Genomic DNA, 17767 nt, shown 5'->3' on the forward strand with positions numbered 1-17767 from the left:
AAACAATTCCATTTACAAAAGTACCATAACAGAATAAAATATATAGGGATAAATTTAACCAAGGAAGTAAAAGACCTCTACACTAAGAACTACAAAACCCTGGGGCAAAAAATTAATAAAGGCCTAAATACAGGGGTGCCTGGGTAAAGCATTGGAGTTTTGGTTTCGGGTCAAGTTGTGCTCTCACGGTCCTGGGGTCAAGCCCCTCACAGGGCTCCATGCTCAGCATGGGCTTTGCTGGGCCTTCTCTAAGCCTCTCCTGCTCCTTCCCCTGCAAGCTCTCTCTATCTCTAAAATAAATAAATACATCTTTAAAAATTGCATGGAATACTAGGTGTGGTACATAAACAATGAATTCTGGTACACTGAAAAGAATTTTTTTTAAAAAAGACATAAATACATGGAAAGAAAACCATATTCCTGGATCAGATGAGTTGAGACTGTCAACTGCATAATGCTGCCCAAGGACCTACTGACTCCGTGCAATCCCCTCACAAGAACATCTTCACTTTTATCCATTTCAAGTTTATCTTTGTGTATGGTGTAAGAGAATGGTCGAGTTTCATTACCTTGCCTCAACGTGAGACAGGAATCCATCAGAATCCTAGAGGAGAACATAGGCAGTAACCTCTTCAATATCAGCCACAGCAACTTCTTTCAAGATATATCTCCAAAGGCGAAGGAAACAAAAGGGAAAATAAACTTTTGGGACTTCATCAAGATCAAAAGCTTCTGCACAGCAAAGGAAACAGTCAAGAAAACAAAGAGGCAACCCACAGAATGGGAGAAGATATTTGCAAATGACAGTACAGACAAAAGTTGATATCCAGGATCTATGAAGAACCCCTCAAACTCAACACACACAAAACAGACAATCATATCAAAAAATGGGCAGAAGATATGAACAGACACTTCTCCAATGAAGACATACAAATGGCTATCAGACACATGAAAAAATGTTCATCATCACTAGCCCTCAGGGAGATTCAAATTAAAACCACATTGAGATACCACCTTACACCAGTTAGAATGGCCAAAATTAGCAAGATAGGAAACAACATGTGTTGGAGAGGATATGGAGAAAGGGGAACCGTCTTCCACTGTTGGTGGGAATGCAAGTTGGTGCAGCTTCTTTGGAGAACAGTGTGGAGGCTCCTCAAGAAATTAAAAATAGAGCTTCCCTATGACCCTGCAATTGCACTACTGGGTATTTATCCCAAAGACACAGATGTAGTGAAAAGAAGGGCCATCTGTACTCCAATGTTTATAGCAGCAATGGCCACAGTCGCCAAACTGTGGAAAGAACCAAGATGCCCTTCAACAGACGAATGGATAAGGAAGATGTGGTCCATATACACTATGGAGTATGATGCCTCCATCAGAAAGGATGAATACCCAACTTTTGTAGCAACATGGATGGGACTGGAAGAGATTATGCTGAGTGAAATAAGTCAAGCATAGAGAGTCAATTATCATATGGTTTCACTTATTTGTGGAGTATAACAAATAGCATGGAGGACAAGGGGAGATGGAGAGGAGAAGGGAGTTGAGGGAAATTGGAATGGGAGGTGAGCCATGAGAGACTATGGACTCTGAAAAACAACCTGAGCGTCTTGAAGGGGCGAGGGTGGGAGGTTGGTGGAACAAGGTGGTGGGTATTAGGGAGGGCACATTTTGCATGGAGCACTGGGTGTGGTGCAAAAACAATTAATACTGTTTCGCTGAAAAGAAATTTTAAAAAATTTTTAAAAAGGAACATCTTCACTTTTGTTTCCCTTGCCTTTGGAGACGTGTCTAACAAGAAGTTTCTGCAGCCTCGATCAAAAGTGTTGCTGCCTGTGCTGTCCTCTAGGGAAGATGTAAAATAGTAGCCCAAGGGCCGCTTGTTATCTGATTGCTGAGGCCAGGATTTCCAGTGCTATGTTGAACAATGGTGGTGAGAGTGGCCATCCCTGCCATGTTCCTGACCTCAGAGGGAAAGCCCTCAGTGTTTCCCCATTTAGGATGATATTACTATGGGCTTTTTGTATATGACTTCTATGATATTGAGGTACGTTCCCTCTCTCCCTACACTGCAGAGAGTTTGATCAAGAAAGGATGCTGTACTTTGTCAAATGTTTTTCCTGCATCTATTGAGAGGATCCTATGGTTCTTGTCCTTTCTTTTATTAAGGTATTGAATCACACTGATTGATTTGTGGTTTTTGAACCAACCTTGCAGCCCAGGAATAAATCCGTCTTGATCATGGTGAATAATCCTTTTAATGGACTGTTGGATCCTATTGGCTAGTATCTTGTTGAGTATTTTGTTGTCCGTGTTCATCAGGGATGTTGGTCTATAACAGTCCTTTTTAGTGGAGTCTTTGTCTGGTTTTGGAACTTCATCAAGATAAACAGCTTTTAATCAATGAAACTAGGAGCTGGTTCTTTGAAAGAATTAATAAGATTGACAAACCCCTGGCCAGAATTATCAAAAAGAAAAGAGAAAGGACCCAAATAAACAAAACCATGAATGAAAGAGGAGAGATCACAACCAACACCAAAGAAATACACACAATTATAAGAACATACTATGAGCAAATCTACACCAACAAATTCAACAATCTGGAAGAAATGGATACATTTCTAGAGATATATAAACTACCACAACTGAACCAGGAAGAAATAGAAAATCTGAACAGACCCATAACCAGTGAGGAGATTGAAACAGTCATCAAAAATCTCCAAACAAACAAAAGTCCAGGGCCAGATGGCTTCCCAGGGGAATTCTACCAAACATTTAAAGAAAATTAATTCCAATTCTCCTGAAACTGTTCCAAAAAATAGAAATGGAAGGTAACCTTCCAAACTCATTTTATGAGGCCAGCATCACCTTGATCCCAAAACCAGACAAGGATCCCATCAAAAAAAATTACAGACCAATATCCTTGTTGAACACAGATGTGAAAATTCTCACCAAAATACTGGCCAATAGGATCCAACAGTACATTAAAAGGATTATTTACCACGACCAAGTGGGATTTATTCCAGGGCTGCAAGGTTGGTTCAACATCCACAAATCAATCAATGTGATACAACACATTAATAAAAGAAAGAACAAGAAACATATGATACTCTCAATAGATGCTGAAAAAGCATTTGACAAAGTGCAGCATCCCTTCCTGATTAAAACTCTTCAAAATGTAGGGATAAGGGCACATACCTCAATATTATCCAAGCCATCTGTGAAAAACCCACTGCAAATATCATTCTCAATGAAGAAAAACTGAAAGCTTTTCCGCTAAGGTCAGGAACATGGCAGGGATGTCCATTATCACCACTGCTATTCAACATAGTACTAGAAGTCCTAGCCTCAGCAATCAGACAACAAAAAGAAATTAAAGGCATCTAAATCAGCAAAGAAGAAGTCAAACTATCACTCTTCACAGATGATATGATACTATATGTGGAAAACCCAAAAGACTCCACTCCAAAACTGCTAGAACTTGTACAGGAATTCAGTAAAGTGTCAGGATATAAAGTCAATGCACAGAAATCAGTTGCATTTCTCTACACCAACAGCAAGACAGAAGAAAGAGAAATTAAGGAGTCAATCCCATTTACAATTGCACACAAAACCATAAAATACCTAGGAATAAACCTAACCAAAGAGGCAAAGAATCTATACTCAGAAAACTACAAAGTACTCATGAAAGAAACTGAGGAAGACACAAAGAAATGGAAAAATGTTCCATGCTCCTGGATTGGAAGAATAAATATTGTGAAAATGTCTATACTACCTAAAGCAATCTACACATTTAATGCAATCCCTATCAAAATCCCATCCATTTTTTTTTCAAAGAAATAGAACAAATAATCCTAGAATTGATATGGAATCAGAAAAGACCTTGAATAGCCAAAGGAATGTTGAAAAAGAAAACCAAAGCTGGAGACATGACAATTCCAGACTTCAAGCTCTATTAAGAAGCTGTCATCATCAAGACAGCATGGTACTGGTACAAAAACAGACACATAGATCAATGGAACAGAATAGAGAGCCCAGAAATAGACCCTCAACTCTATGGTCAACTAATCTTTGACAAAGCAGGAAGGAATGTCCAATGGAAAAAAGACAGTTTCTTCAACAAATGGTGCTGGGAAAATTGGATAGCCACATGCAGAAAAATGAAATTGGACTATTTCCTTATACCACACATGAAAATAGACTCAAAATGGATGAAAGACCTCAATGTGAGAAAGGAATCCATCAAAATCCTTGAGGAGAACACAGGCCTCAACCTCTTCGACTTCAGCCGCAGCAACATCTTCCTAGGAACAACGCCAAAGGCAAGGGAAGCAACGGCAAAAATGAACTATTGGGACTTCATCAAGATCAAAAGCTTTTGCACAGCAAAGGAAACAGTTAACAAAATCAAAAGGCAACTGACAGAATGGGAGAAGATATTTGCAAATGACATATCAGATAAAGGACTAGTGTCCAAAATCTATAAAGAGCTTAGCAAACTCAACACCCAAAGAACAAATAATCCAATCAGGAAATGGGCAGAGGACATGAACAGACATTTCTGCAAAGAAGACATCCAGATGGCGAACAGACACATGAAAAAGTGCTCCATATCACTCGGCATCAGGGAAATACAAATCAAAACCACAATGAGATATCACCTCACACCAGTCAGAATGGCTAATATTAACAAGTCAGGAAACGACAGATGCTGGCGAGGATGCGGAGAAAGGGGAACCCTCCTACACTGTTGGTGGGAATGCAAGCTGGTGCAGCCACTCTGGAAAACAGCATGGGGTTCCTCAAAATGTTGAAAATAGAACTGCCCTATGACCCAGCAATCGCACTACTGGGTATTTACCCTAAAGATACAAACGTAGTGATCCAAAGGGGCACATGCAACCGAATGTTTATAGCAGCAATGTCCACAATAGCCAAACTATGGAAAGATCCTAGATGTCCATCAACAGATGAATGGATAAAGAAGATGTGGTATATATACACAATGGAATACTATGCAGCCATCAAAAGAAATGAAATCTTGCCATTTGCGACAACATGGATGGAACTAGAGCATATCATGCTTAGCGAAATAAGTCAAGCAGAGAAAGACAACTATCATATGATCTCCCTGATATGAGGAAGTGGTGATGCAATGTGGAGGGTTTAGGGGGTAGGAGAAGAAAAAATGAAAGAAGATGGGATGGGGAGGGAGACAAACCATAAAAGACTCAATCTCAAAAAAAAGACTGAGGGTTGCTGGGGGGAGGGGGGATGGGAGAGGGTGGTGGGGTTATGGACATTGGGGAGGGTGTGTGAAATGTGTAAACCTGGTGATTCACTGGCGATTCATTGTACCCCTGGGGATAAAAATACATTATATGTTTATTAAAAATTTTTAAAATTAAATTTAAAAAAAGATAAGCAGCTTTTGCAAAGGAAAGGAAACATTCAACAAAACTAAATGCATCCTATGGAATGGGAGATGATATTTACAAATCTCTTATCAGATGAAGTTAGTATCCAAAATCTATAAAGAACTTATCAAACTCAGCACTCAAATAATCCAGCCAAGGGGCACGTGGGTGGCTCAGCAGGTTAAGCCTCTGCCTTCAGCTCAGGTCATGATCTCAGGGTCCTGGGATCGAGCCCCACATCGGGCTCCCCTCCCTGCTCAGCGGGGACCCTGCTTCCCCCCTCCATCTGCCTGCCTCTCTGCCTACTTGTGATCTCTGTCTGTCAAATAAATCAATAAAATCTTTTAAAAAGAAGAAGACATGGGGTGTGTGTGTGTGAGAGAGAGAGAGATGTATATACATATATATATGATGGAATATTACCCAGCCATCAAAAAAATGAAATGTTGCCATTGCAATAAGGTGGCTAGAACTACAGAGAATTGTCTAAGTAAAATAAGTCAGAGAAAGAGAAATGCCATACGATTTTACTCATGTGGAATTTAAGAAACAAAACAGATGAATAGGAAAGGAAGGAAAAATAAAATAGGATGAAAATAAAGAGGAAGACAAACCACAAGAGACTGAGGGTTGCTGGACGGGAGGGGTAGAGGGATGAGGTAACTGATGACGGGCATTAGGGAGGACACGTGACGGAACGAGCTCGGGGTGTCACCTGCAACTGATGAATCCCTCAGTTCTACCCCTGAAACTAATAATACAGTATACGTGAACTAAACTGAATTTAAATAAAGAAGTTTTTAAAAGAATAACAATGTGTCTGTTAGCCATTTGTATGTCTTCTTTGGAAAAGTGTCTGTTCATGTCTTCTGTCCATTTTTTGACACAATTATCTGGTTTTTGGGTGTTGAGCTTGAGGAGTTCTTTATAGCTCTGAGAAACAAACTGAAGGTTTTGGAGGGGATGGGGTGGGTGGATGGGGGAGCCTGGTGGTGGGTACTAAGGAGGCACATATTGCATGGAGCACTGGTTGTGGTGCATAAGCAATGAATCTTGGAACACTCAAAAAATAAAATAAAATTTAAAAAAATAAATAAAGTAAATAAAAGAATAATGACATATTTCCTTTTCTTGCAAAATTGAGAAAAATGATTTTCAAATCAATATAGATTAGCAATGAACCCAGAATAACCAAAACAATCTTGAAAAAGAGCAATATTGTAGGACTCACACCTCTTGATTTCAAAACTTACTACAAAGCTATAGTAATCAAAAGAGTATGGTGCTGGCATAAGGGTAGACCTACAGACCATTGGAATAGATTCGAGAGTCAAGAAATTAGCCCATATCTAGGATGAACTTTTTGACCAAAGTACCAAGACCATTCCACAGGGAAAGAACAGTCTCTCCAACAAACAGGCTGGCACGACTGGACATCCATCTGCAGAAGACTGAGGCTGGGGCCCTACCTCATGCCATATGCCAAAATTAACTCAAAATGGATCAACAGTGAAAATATATTAGTTAAAACTATAAAACTCACTAAAGAAAATACAAGATCAAATCTTTATGACCTTGGACTTGGGAAAGGATCCTTGGATATGACACCAAGAGCTACAAAATGAAGAAGAGATGAATCAGCATTCATAAAAATTTAAAACTTTTGTGCATCAGAGAATAGTACTGAGAAATTAAAATGATAACTCACAAAATGGGGTAAAGTATTTGCAAATCTTGTGTTAATAAGGGTCTAGTATACAGAACATATTTTTTTAAAAAACACATCTCAACAACTAAAGGACAAACAATCTAACTTTAAAATGGGCAAAGGACTCGAATAAATATTTCTCCAAAGAAGACATACAAATGGCCAACAAGAACATGAAAAGATGCTCAGTGTCATTAGTCATCAGGGAAATGTAAATCAAAACCATGAGATACCACTTCACACCCACCGTAATGCCTATAATTTCTGTAATGGAAAAGGACAAATGTTGGTGAGAATATACAGAAATTAAGATCTTTGTTTACTGCTGGTGGGAATGTAAAATGGTGCAGCCTCTGTGAAAAACTGCAATAATCCCTCAGAAAGTTAAACATAGAATTAGTATATGACCCAGAAATCCCACTCATAGGCATATATCCAAGAGAACTGAAAACCAATATGCAAACAAATACCTGTACATGAATGTTCAGAGCAGTACCACTCACCGTGGCCCACAGTAGAAACAGCCCTAACGCTCATCAACAGATGAGTGGAGAGGTAAAATGTGGTAAATCCTTACAATGGAATGTATTCAGTCATAAAAAGGAATGACGTCCTGGCCATGCTGCAACACGGACGAACCTTGAAAACATGGTTAATAGGAAGAAGCTAGACACAAAACCCTCCGAACTGCAGGATCCCGTTACAATACGTATTTCCCAGACAGAAAGCAAGCCGGTGACTGCCGGTGCTGCAGGGGGAGGAATAAAGAATGCGGCAGAGCTTCCTCTTGGGGCGAAGAGAACACGCTGAGCCCAGACCAAGACCACAAGGGCACAACATCACTGAATCCCGCTGAAAAGCTCTCACTAGTGCATGTTATGTTGTGTGAATTTCACTTCAGGAAAAAAAAAAGGAAAATGAAAAAATGCCTAAAAGAAGGAAATCTTAAAGCATATCCATGAATAGTAGAGATGCATATTATTCTGACCTCAGAGTAGCCAAGAATTTCCTTTAGAAAATGTGAATCATAAAAGAAAATTTTTAAATTTCTGATAAATTGTTAAAATTAAGACCTTTAAGGGCGCCTGAGTGGCTCACTTAGCTAAGTGTCTGACTCTTGATGTTGGCTCAGGTCATGGTCTCGGGGTCTTGAGACCAAGCCCCGTGTCAGGTTCTGTGCTGGGCACGGAGTCTGCTTAAGATTCCCTCCCCCTCCCCCTCCTCACCCGGCTCCCTCTGCCCCTCCCTCTGCCCCTCCCTCTGCCCCTCCCCCTGCCCCGGCCCCTCCCCCTGCCCCGGCCCCTCCTCTCCACGCCCTCACTCTCTTCCGTCCACTCCACCAAAAAGACACCGCTAACATCGGACCAAAGAAGATGTACAGATGGAAAATAAGCATACGAAATGAAAAGTTGTCAACAAAATATGTTACTAGAAAATTGCAAATTAACACGAGATACTACTACTTGCCTATAAGAATGGCTAAATCTCGAAAACTTGACAATGCAAAATGGTGGTTCGGGTGCGGAGCAACATTGCTAGTCAGAAAGTGAAACGATAAGTTCACTCTGGAGCATAGCTTGGCAGCTTCTGATACAACTAAACATACTCTTGCACGTGATCCAACCATCACACTCTTAGGTATTTACCCAACTGATCTGAACACTTACGACCACACAAGAAAAGTGCACAGGAATGTTGCTACCAGCTTTACCCAAAGTGACTCAAAACTAGAAGCAACCGATACATCCTTTAATAGATGAATGGATGGATGAAGTCTGGAAAGCCTGCATACAGTATGATTCCAGCTATATGACATTCTGGGAACGTCAAAACTAAGGAGACAGTAAAATGATCAGTTCAGAGGAGAGGAGAGGGTTTAGAAGGTAAATCTCAGAGGACTTTTAGGGCAGGGAAACTATCCTGTAGGATCGTGTAATGATGGAGACATGATACTTGTTGAAACCCATTGAACTTTACCACACAAGACGTGAATTCCAATGTGTGCAAATTTTTAAAAAGTCACTCAGAACATTTGGGGATCCGGGATGGAATGCAGAAAGTGGCAAACAATCTGACCATAGGAGTGGGGTGTGAGGGTGCCGATCTGAATAACCCTGGAAATGAGTGGAGTCTGTAAGACCCACAGCAAGAGAAACCACGCGAGCATTGCACCCCAGCTGACAAGTCAACCATCCTGTTGCCACCAGGCATGTACACTGGAGTTGAAGAGTCAAGTAGGCAGATGTTGGGTGTACAGACCTGTAAGGGCAAGAGGCTGGAATGACCACACAGTGGTGGATTAGAGGTGGGTTAGAGGAGATGTAGGTAAGATCTTGTGCTCAACGTGACATGGGTACAGGCGGCTCCGTACAGAAGTGGCTGCAGATGTGTGCACTGACTGGACAAATATTCGCACATAACCCTCTCTTCTCTGTCTGCTGGGAGGGCCTGGAAGCCACAACACTCGGGAGCAACGGGTTACCTAGTGGGGGCCCAGGTGTCCGTGTCTAGTACAAAGCACCGGATATCCTTGGGGAAACAGCTGAATCTACAGCTGGGAAAGGAAGAATGCAGGATGAGCCTGGCACATCGCCTCGTGCCAGAAATGTAGTAAGTGTTCGGAAAGACAAAAACACAACGGTGGGGTATGTCAAAGGGGCCTGGGAAACAGCTGAGTGCTCTCGCCAGCCAAAGCTAGGCCAACAACAAAAGAAGCACAGTAGTACTGGAACATAACCCAAGGTATGAGACAGCTATCCATGAGTCTCTAATGATATAAACTGATATAAATGGAAAGAACAGATAAACGTCCCACAGGAAGAATTCCAAATAGTCTGTGTACATGTTCCTCTCTCCAGGAGGGAGAACACAACTTCCCACCCCTTCAACACGGGCTGTGCACAGCGACCTCCTTCCAAAGAGGGCAGGATAGAGGGGGTATGAGTAACCTGACAGTGAAGAAACCCGACACATGGCCTCAGCCCGGGACCAGCCATGGCCATCTGTGCAGATAACATGCGCCCTTGATATGGTGTACTGGGAATGCCGCTTCTCGTCTATGGTCTTCCTCTGAAGATTCACAATCCTTATCTAGTCATGTGAAAAACATGAGACTCATCCCAGCTGAGGGACACTGTACAAAACAGATGACCAGAACGCCTCAAAATTGTCAAGTTCGGGGCGCCTGGGTGGCTCAGTCGTTGGGCAGCTGCCTTCGGCTCAGGTCATGATCTCGGGGTCCTGGGATCGAGCCCCGCATCGGGCTCTCTGCTCAGCAGGGAGCCTGCTTCCCCCTCTCTCTCTGCCTGCCTCTCTGTCTACTTGTGATCTCTCTGTGTGTCAAATAAATAAATAAAATATTTTTTTTAATTGTCAAGTTCATAAAAAATAAAAATAAAAATAAGGGAAGTTTGAGAAACCCACAGCCAAGAGGAGCCTAACGAGATATGACAACTGAATGTAACGCGGGATCCTCTATTGGATCCTGGGACCCAAAAAAAAGGACATTGGATAGAAACTAAGGCAATCCAAACAAAACGGAGGGCATCTGTGATGAGCCCCAGGTGTTGCATGTAAGTAATGAATCACTGAATTCTACTTCTGAAACCAACATTGCACTGTACGTCAAGTAACTAGAGCTTAAATAAAAAATTAAAATTAAAATGGGAAATGGAAATTAATACCTAACTGAAAAAGGAAATCCAAATAAAGTATAAATTTTAATTGATAAGAACATATCAATATCAGTTCATTAATTCAAGAAATGTACCATGCTAATTAATGTAAGTTACTAGCACTAGAGGAAACTGGTTGTTGCGTGTATGAGAACTGTCTGTAATACCTTTACAACTTTTTCATAAATCTAAAACTGTTCTAAAGTAATTTTGAAAACTGTTCATCAAAACACATCCTATGGGGTGCCTGGGTGGCTCAGTGGGTTAAAGCCTCTGCCTTTAGCTCAGGTCCTGATCCCAGGGTCCTGGGATGGAGCCCCGCATCGGGCTTTCTGCTTAGCGGGAAGCCTGCTTCCTCCTCTCTCTCTCTCTGTCTGCCTCTCTGCCTAATTGTGATCTCTGTCAAATAAATAAATAAAATCTTTTTAAAAACAAACAAACAAAAAAACCCACATCCTAAAGGAACTAAAAAAGAGTTCCTATAACCTGAAGAAAGATAGTTGCAAAAGATGCTAAAACTTATAAACCACTCATGAAAGGAATCAAAGATACCATAATTACATAGAGAAATGTACCATGTTCATGTTCCCACACGAAGATGAAAGGTAATTCAATTTTCAACACACAGTGCCAGGAAAAATCAGCTATCCATATGCAAAAAATGAACTTTGCTCTGGAACCCACACTCAAAATGGACCAATGACCTAAGTATGAAGCCTTAGACATATGGAGAAAATGTTCATACAGCAAAAACTTCTTCAATACAACATTAAAAACACAATCCAGAGAAGAAAAAAGTACAACTGATTTCATCAACTGCAGAACTTCTGATCTTTGAAAGACTATTGGTGGAGTCGAAAGACGAGCCATGATTGGGAGGGTGGCGGAGGGGGCGGATTTACAAATCAAATCCCTGATGGAATATCTGTGCTCAGAATTTAGAATTCTCGAACTTGAAAGGTAAAGAAACCGACAGAATAAGCGAGTGGGTGTAAGAGCTGAACGGGCATTTCACTGAAGACTGGGTAGTGAGCACACAGTGAACAGCAGGAGTCGGCGGGAAATGCTGGGAAAAACCGTTAGGAGCGGCACCTGGCTAGCTCAGTCCAGCGTGCGATCCTTGATCTCTGGGTTGTGAGTTTGAGCCCCACACTGTTTTCAAAAATCTTTTTAAAGATTTTTTTAAATCTTTTTTAAAAACCCAACACCACAAGGAGATACCCCTACAAACTTTTTAGAGTGACAGTTTTTCAAACTCTATACCAAAGGCAAAGTGGCATAGCCACTCTGGGCAACAGGTCAGCAGCTCCTTCCACAGTGATACTGCATGTGTTTAACAGCTGTTTCTGGATGTTGGACAAGAGGCAGTGCAGGACCGTGTCCTTAGGGGGCGGGTAAAGGGACAGGAGTTCCGGGTGTCACGCGTGGTTTGGGAGCCACAGGGAGGAGACACACACCGGAGCCGGGGGACACTGAGGCAGGTGTCATGCAAGGGATGACTGCACTTGGACCCCCACTTCTAGCCAAGGTGGGATACAGAAACTGGATTTACCGTCCCACCTGGAAGGAAACAGACAAAATTGTGAAAGAAAAGGGAAAAAAGTGGTTTTCAAGACCCCGAACGTGAGGCAATGACAGATAGCGACCCTGAGAGGAGGGAAGCGAAGACAGGGGCTCAGCTCTCCCGGCTCTCTGCGGCACTCTCCGGCCGGCAGACACGGACAGGGGCCAGGCAGAAGGAGCCAGAGCCCCCCAGCTGCCCAGACGGGCGGACCCCAGGCAAATGCAGCTGCCGAGAAGAGCAAGATCTCAGTGACAGGAAAAGGCAAGACCTGAAGGACGACATAGAGCAGGACACCCTTCCTGCAGGCCGAACACAGGCGGCACTAAAAGATCGTGTCCTAACCAGAGCACTTGAAGCAGCAGCGGAACCCCAGAGCGTGGGCCCTGGGAGAGGGGAGCCCAGGGTCGGGGAGGAAAGGAGCTGAGGTTTACAGGTGGTTGGTTAGCTGCGTTACTTTGTAACCAGATGAGTAAAGGGCGCGCCTGAAAAAGAAGCAACTGAGCGTCCGCGGAAGGGCCCTGAGCCCGGGGCGGGTCTGCGGACCGGCCTCCCCCGCGCCTGGCCGCCTGGAGGGCAGGCGACCTGCAAAGACCTATTTGCCGCTGAGGAGAAAGGGGGCAGGTCGGACCCATCCCTCCGGGGACCCCGCCGCGCCCCTTCACAAACTGCTCGGAGAGTCCCGAGGGTCCCGCGCCCCTGGGACTTTGCAGTTCGGGTGCTCCCGACCTGGCGCCGCGCACCTGGGAGGGAGGCAGCGCCGCGAGCGAGCCCGATAAAAGCCACCTGGGTCCAGAGGCAGCGGGGCCGAGGGAGACGCGGCGAGCCTTCCCCAGACCCTCGGAGACCTGCGGAGACCCGGCGGAGGCCGCGCATCTTGTGCGGGGGCAAGGTTGTGCTTGAGGCAGGGGCCTGGGGGAGGCGAGGCGGCCGGTTCCAGGAGGGTCTCCAACACCCTCCGTCCGCCTGGGCGGCACAGAGCGCGGGGCAGGAGCTCCTGGACCCCGGACCCCGGCGGCCTCAGCCCGCGGGTCCAAGAGGGTCCCAGCGACCGAGGCCCCACCCTCTGTCCTGCAGACGCTTCGCCGAGAATTTGGGGGGCGGTCCTCATCGCTCCGCACCGGGGCCTGTGCCCCCACCCGCTCAGAGCGGCCTGCGCAGCCCACCCTCCGTCAGCCAGCTCCCCGCAGGGCTGAGCGGGTCGCGGGGGGCGGGGGTGAACCAGCGCGGTCCCTCCCGGGGTGAGCAGGAGCTGCCTGCTCCCCCTCCCCCCGCAGCGGCGGGAAAGCCTGGAGGAGCCCCTGGGCCGCAGGTGACCGGTGGGGACGGTCACCCTCTCCCTGAGATACGGCTGTCCTTCAGACACCTAACTTCAGTCCCAAACACCACAACCCCTTAGCGGCCCTGAGAGGACCGCTCTGTCGACCCCCTAAATAGCCATTTTGCTCCTCAGAAAACACAGGTTAAAGGCCTCAGGCTGGCTCAGGCATGGTCTACTTGAGGACATTAGAGCTGGGGATGACCGCCCCTCCCTTCCGCAACCCCCCTGGCAGCTTGGTTCAGCCCTAGAGAGCTCACTGGTGGTCAGAGGAAGTGGTGTCCTTCCCCAGGAAGGAGCATTCTTCTGGAAGGAGACCTGGGTGAGGCCAGGAAAGTGCCTGGGGACACAGCCCGAAAAGACACAGTGGGCAGAATGGGTCTTGTCTCTTGCTGTGTGTGTTGTGCACACCTAGGGGTGTGTGTGTGGAAGTATGTATGCACCTGCAGAGGAGATGTGGAAGGGGGTGCACACCTGGGAGTGTGTAAGAAGTGCACACCCGGGGGGTGTGGGTGCGCCTGGAAGGATGGGCATTTGTGCATACATGTGCACGTGCATGCACACACACCTGGCCCTGCACTGGCGGGGGGGGGGGGGCAGGTGCAGGAAGAGCCTACGCCTGCGGCTTCTATAGGAAATAGGAGTAAGAGTGTTTGCACCCAAGGCCCCTCTGCCGATGCTAGATCTGGGAAACTGCATGTTGGACTGGGGGTTGGGGTGACAGGTCAGTAGGGCAACCTTGGAGAGCGGACATAGCACACCTGCCTCTCTCTGCTGTTCCAGGGTGCTCAGAAGAGACCTCCCCACCAGGGAGGGCGATGAACGACTCCACTGAGACCCTGGTAACAGAATTCATCTTGCTGGGCTTCCCAGAGCTGTGCCATCTTCGGGGACTGCTTTCCGGGTTATTCCTCACAATCTACCTGGTGACCATCCTGGAGAACCTGGTCATCGTGCTGACCATCCGAGCCAGCCAGCAACTGCACACACCCATGTACTTCTTCTTGGCCAACCTGTCCGTGCTGGAGACCCTCTACACCTCAGTCACCGTCCCCAAGCTGCTGGCTGGCCTCCTGGCACGGGTGAGGACCATCTCCTTCTCAGGATGCCTCAGCCAACTGTTTCTCTTCCTCTCGCTCGGCTCCTCCGAGTGCTTCCTCCTAGCCACCATGGCCTGTGACCGGTACCTGGCCATCTGTCGCCCACTGCACTACCCAGCCACCATGAACTGGCAGCTCTGTCTGCGCCTGGCCCTCAGCGCCTGGCTGGGCGGCTTCCTGGCCTCTTTCGTGTCCATGGCTCTCATCTCCCGCCTCAGGTTCTGTGGCCCCAATGTCCTCAACCACTTCTTCTGCGACATCTCACCCCTGCTGCAGCTCTCCTGCTCTGACACCACTACCATCGAAATTCTGGACTTCGTGGCAGCCCTGGCTGTGCTCGCAACCTCCCTGCTGGTGACCATGGTCTCCTATGCACACATCCTGGTCACAGTGCTGAGGATCCCTGGCTGGGCCGGCCGCCGGAAAGCCTTCTCCACCTGTGCCTCCCACCTAGTGGTGGTGGCCACCTTCTACACCACCACCATTTTCATGTATGCCCGGCCTCACGCTGCCAGCTCCTTCGACATCAACAAGCTGGTGTCCGTGATCTACTCAGTTGTGACGCCACTGCTCAACCCCATCATCTACTGCCTGCGGAATCGAGACATCAGGGAGGCTCTGACCAAACTCCTCTGAGCCCCTGGTCCCTCCTGAGCACCATCTGCAGGAGGCCAGCCCCACTTCCCGGCCCTCCTGGGTCCTACCTGCCCTGTTCCTGAGCCCATGTGGATGGCCTCCATTGCCTAAGCAACCAACCTCAGCTGGCCAGACTGTGAATGAAGTGTGTGGGCAAGGCCAGACGGTGCCACAGGCCACACACTTGCCGCTTTTCCTCAGAAACAGGACTGTCATTTGACTTAAAACTTGATGGGTCTAGTGAGTAGACGGCATGCCCATACTTGGCTTTTCTGCCTTTTCTTTGTTCTCTGGCACTTAGTGGCAGAAATTGGGTTGATCCAACACCTTCCTTCTTACTGGGCTGCTGTCCCTGGTCAGGGCGAGTGGTTCTGACTCGAACCCATTGCTTCCCACACCCCAAGCCCTTCCCTGCCCTGGCCCTGGGCACGATGTGTTTGGTGTGCGCCCTGGGACAGTACGCGTGTATCTGCAGGCGTGCCGGCTTGCTTGGCGTTGAGAGTTTTGAATTCATGGGAATGGTTTGGTGCTGTAAATATTCTCTTACTGTGCTGCTTGATTATTTTGAGGTTATGTCATTAAGTACATGAAATTTAGAACTGTGTTGTCATCTTCCTAAATTTAACCTCTTGTCATTAAGAAGTATTACTCTTTGTCTTCAGTGACACTTCTGCCTTCCTCCGTCAAGCTTCAAGTCCACTCAGTCTGATGGCAGCAGAACTGTCAGCCTCCCTTCCGTTCGTGGCTGCTTGTGTGACACTTTCTGCGCCTCTTGGCTTCGGACCACTGCTGTCCTCGGCTCTGTAAACCACACTTCTGGGTTGTCAGCTGCTCCCTACATCTGTGGAGAAGTCAGTTTGTTTTTACTCCTTTTAGGTAATTGGGTTTCCCCTACTTCTGGAAGCTTTCAAGGTCTTCCGACAAGAAGTGTGGTGCCTGGTCCCCAGGGTGTGCTTTTCTCTGTCTTTATCATGTCTGGAGTGTGTGATGTTTCCAGAATTGCGCCTTGCCTCATCAGTTTTGAAAATGTCTAGCATGTGCCCCTCAACACTGCCTCTGCCCCAGCCCTTCGCTGCTCTCCTTTGGTTCCCCACGTCCACATGGGGTCCCCATGGGGTCCTCATGGCGGGCCTGCGGCAGCCTCCCCTGTGCGCCGCAGCCTGTTGTTTTGCTTTCTCCCCGGGCTTTCTTCTGGGCATCTCCTCATCTTCCAGGTCACTAACCCTCCCTGGCCAAATCTAACCTGCGCTTTTAAGTGTATCTTTTCAGTTCTAGAATTTCCACTTGGTTCTTTCCATTTCCCACTCTCTGTCCCCTCCTCCGTGTTGTTCTATTCCTGTAGGTACGTGTGCATTCCTCCGTGAGTCTGTTAGCGATCCTGGTTTGCCTGCGCGGCTGTTTCTTGCCCAGACTAGTAGTTTTATTGCCCTGACCTTTTATAGCGTCTTAATATCTGACAGGGTGCCTTCTTCTTTGATCTTGTTTTTCAAAATGACTTCTATGAGTACTTCTTTCACTTTTCCATATGGACTTTAGAAACCCTCAGGTTCTCTATGACTTTCCTCAGGCCGCCGTAACAGAGTGCCATAGTTGGGATGGCTTAACACTAGAAACTCATTTTCTCATGGTTCCGGAGGCTGGAAGTCTGGGACAGCGTGTGCGCAGGGCTGGTTCCTTCTGAGGCCTCTCACCTTGGCTCACAGATGACTGCCTTCTCCCTGTGTCCTCACGTAGCTGTCCCTGTGCTTGTCTGATGTCCTCTTCTTGTAAGGACAGCAGTCAGATTTGATCAGGGCCTGCCCTCCTAATCTCATTCTACCTTAATTACCTCTGTAAAAACCCTGTGTCCAAATACAGTCCCATTCTGAGGTCCTAGGGGTCAGGCCTTCAATACAGGAATTGGGTGGCCAGGACTGTGCGTGGAGCAGCAGTTCAGAGCCTCTGGGAATCGAGGGGGTCTGATGGAAGCTAAGAGAGGTCACATCACACCAACAAACTGGTCCCATCAGGTCACCGTTGAGGAGGTCCTGCAGTCCACCCCTAGAGCCATCAGGAGAGCTGGGTGTCCCCAGGCAGAGTGGCTGGGTGGGGCACCCACAAAGGTGGAGAGCAAGATGGCGCCATGTCAAGGAGTCTCAGGGTCCTATCCAGCTGGGACTGGGAAGGCTGGCTGGCTGGGGCACCTTGCTGGGCAGTGGCCACCGGGAGGGCTCCCTGAGGGGTCTGAGCAGTGGCACTGCAGAATGGTTAGAAGGTCACCCATTTCCTCCTTTCTGGATGCCAGAGGGATAACCCGGCACCTCCCAGTGAAGGGCACTGGACACCAGGATCTAGGGCTCTGGGGCTGCCC

General features: G+C 46.7%; 1 protein-coding gene across 1 annotated transcript; it reads left to right on the forward strand.

Annotated features, from left to right (window-relative positions):
• The first annotated feature begins 12783 nt into the window (after positions 1–12783).
• On the forward strand, positions 12784–16008 carry LOC131830246 (olfactory receptor 226-like). The gene is made up of 2 exons (XM_059172573.1): positions 12784–13255; positions 14465–16008. Exon 2 carries the CDS (start codon positions 14500–14502, stop codon positions 15415–15417), a length of 918 nt encoding a protein of 305 aa, XP_059028556.1. The 5' UTR covers positions 12784–13255; positions 14465–14499; the 3' UTR covers positions 15418–16008.
• The last annotated feature ends 1759 nt before the right edge of the window (positions 16009–17767 follow it).

Source organism: Mustela lutreola, chromosome 4 (genome assembly GCF_030435805.1).
Source record: "Mustela lutreola isolate mMusLut2 chromosome 4, mMusLut2.pri, whole genome shotgun sequence".
Lineage (NCBI taxonomy): Eukaryota > Metazoa > Chordata > Mammalia > Carnivora > Mustelidae > Mustela > Mustela lutreola.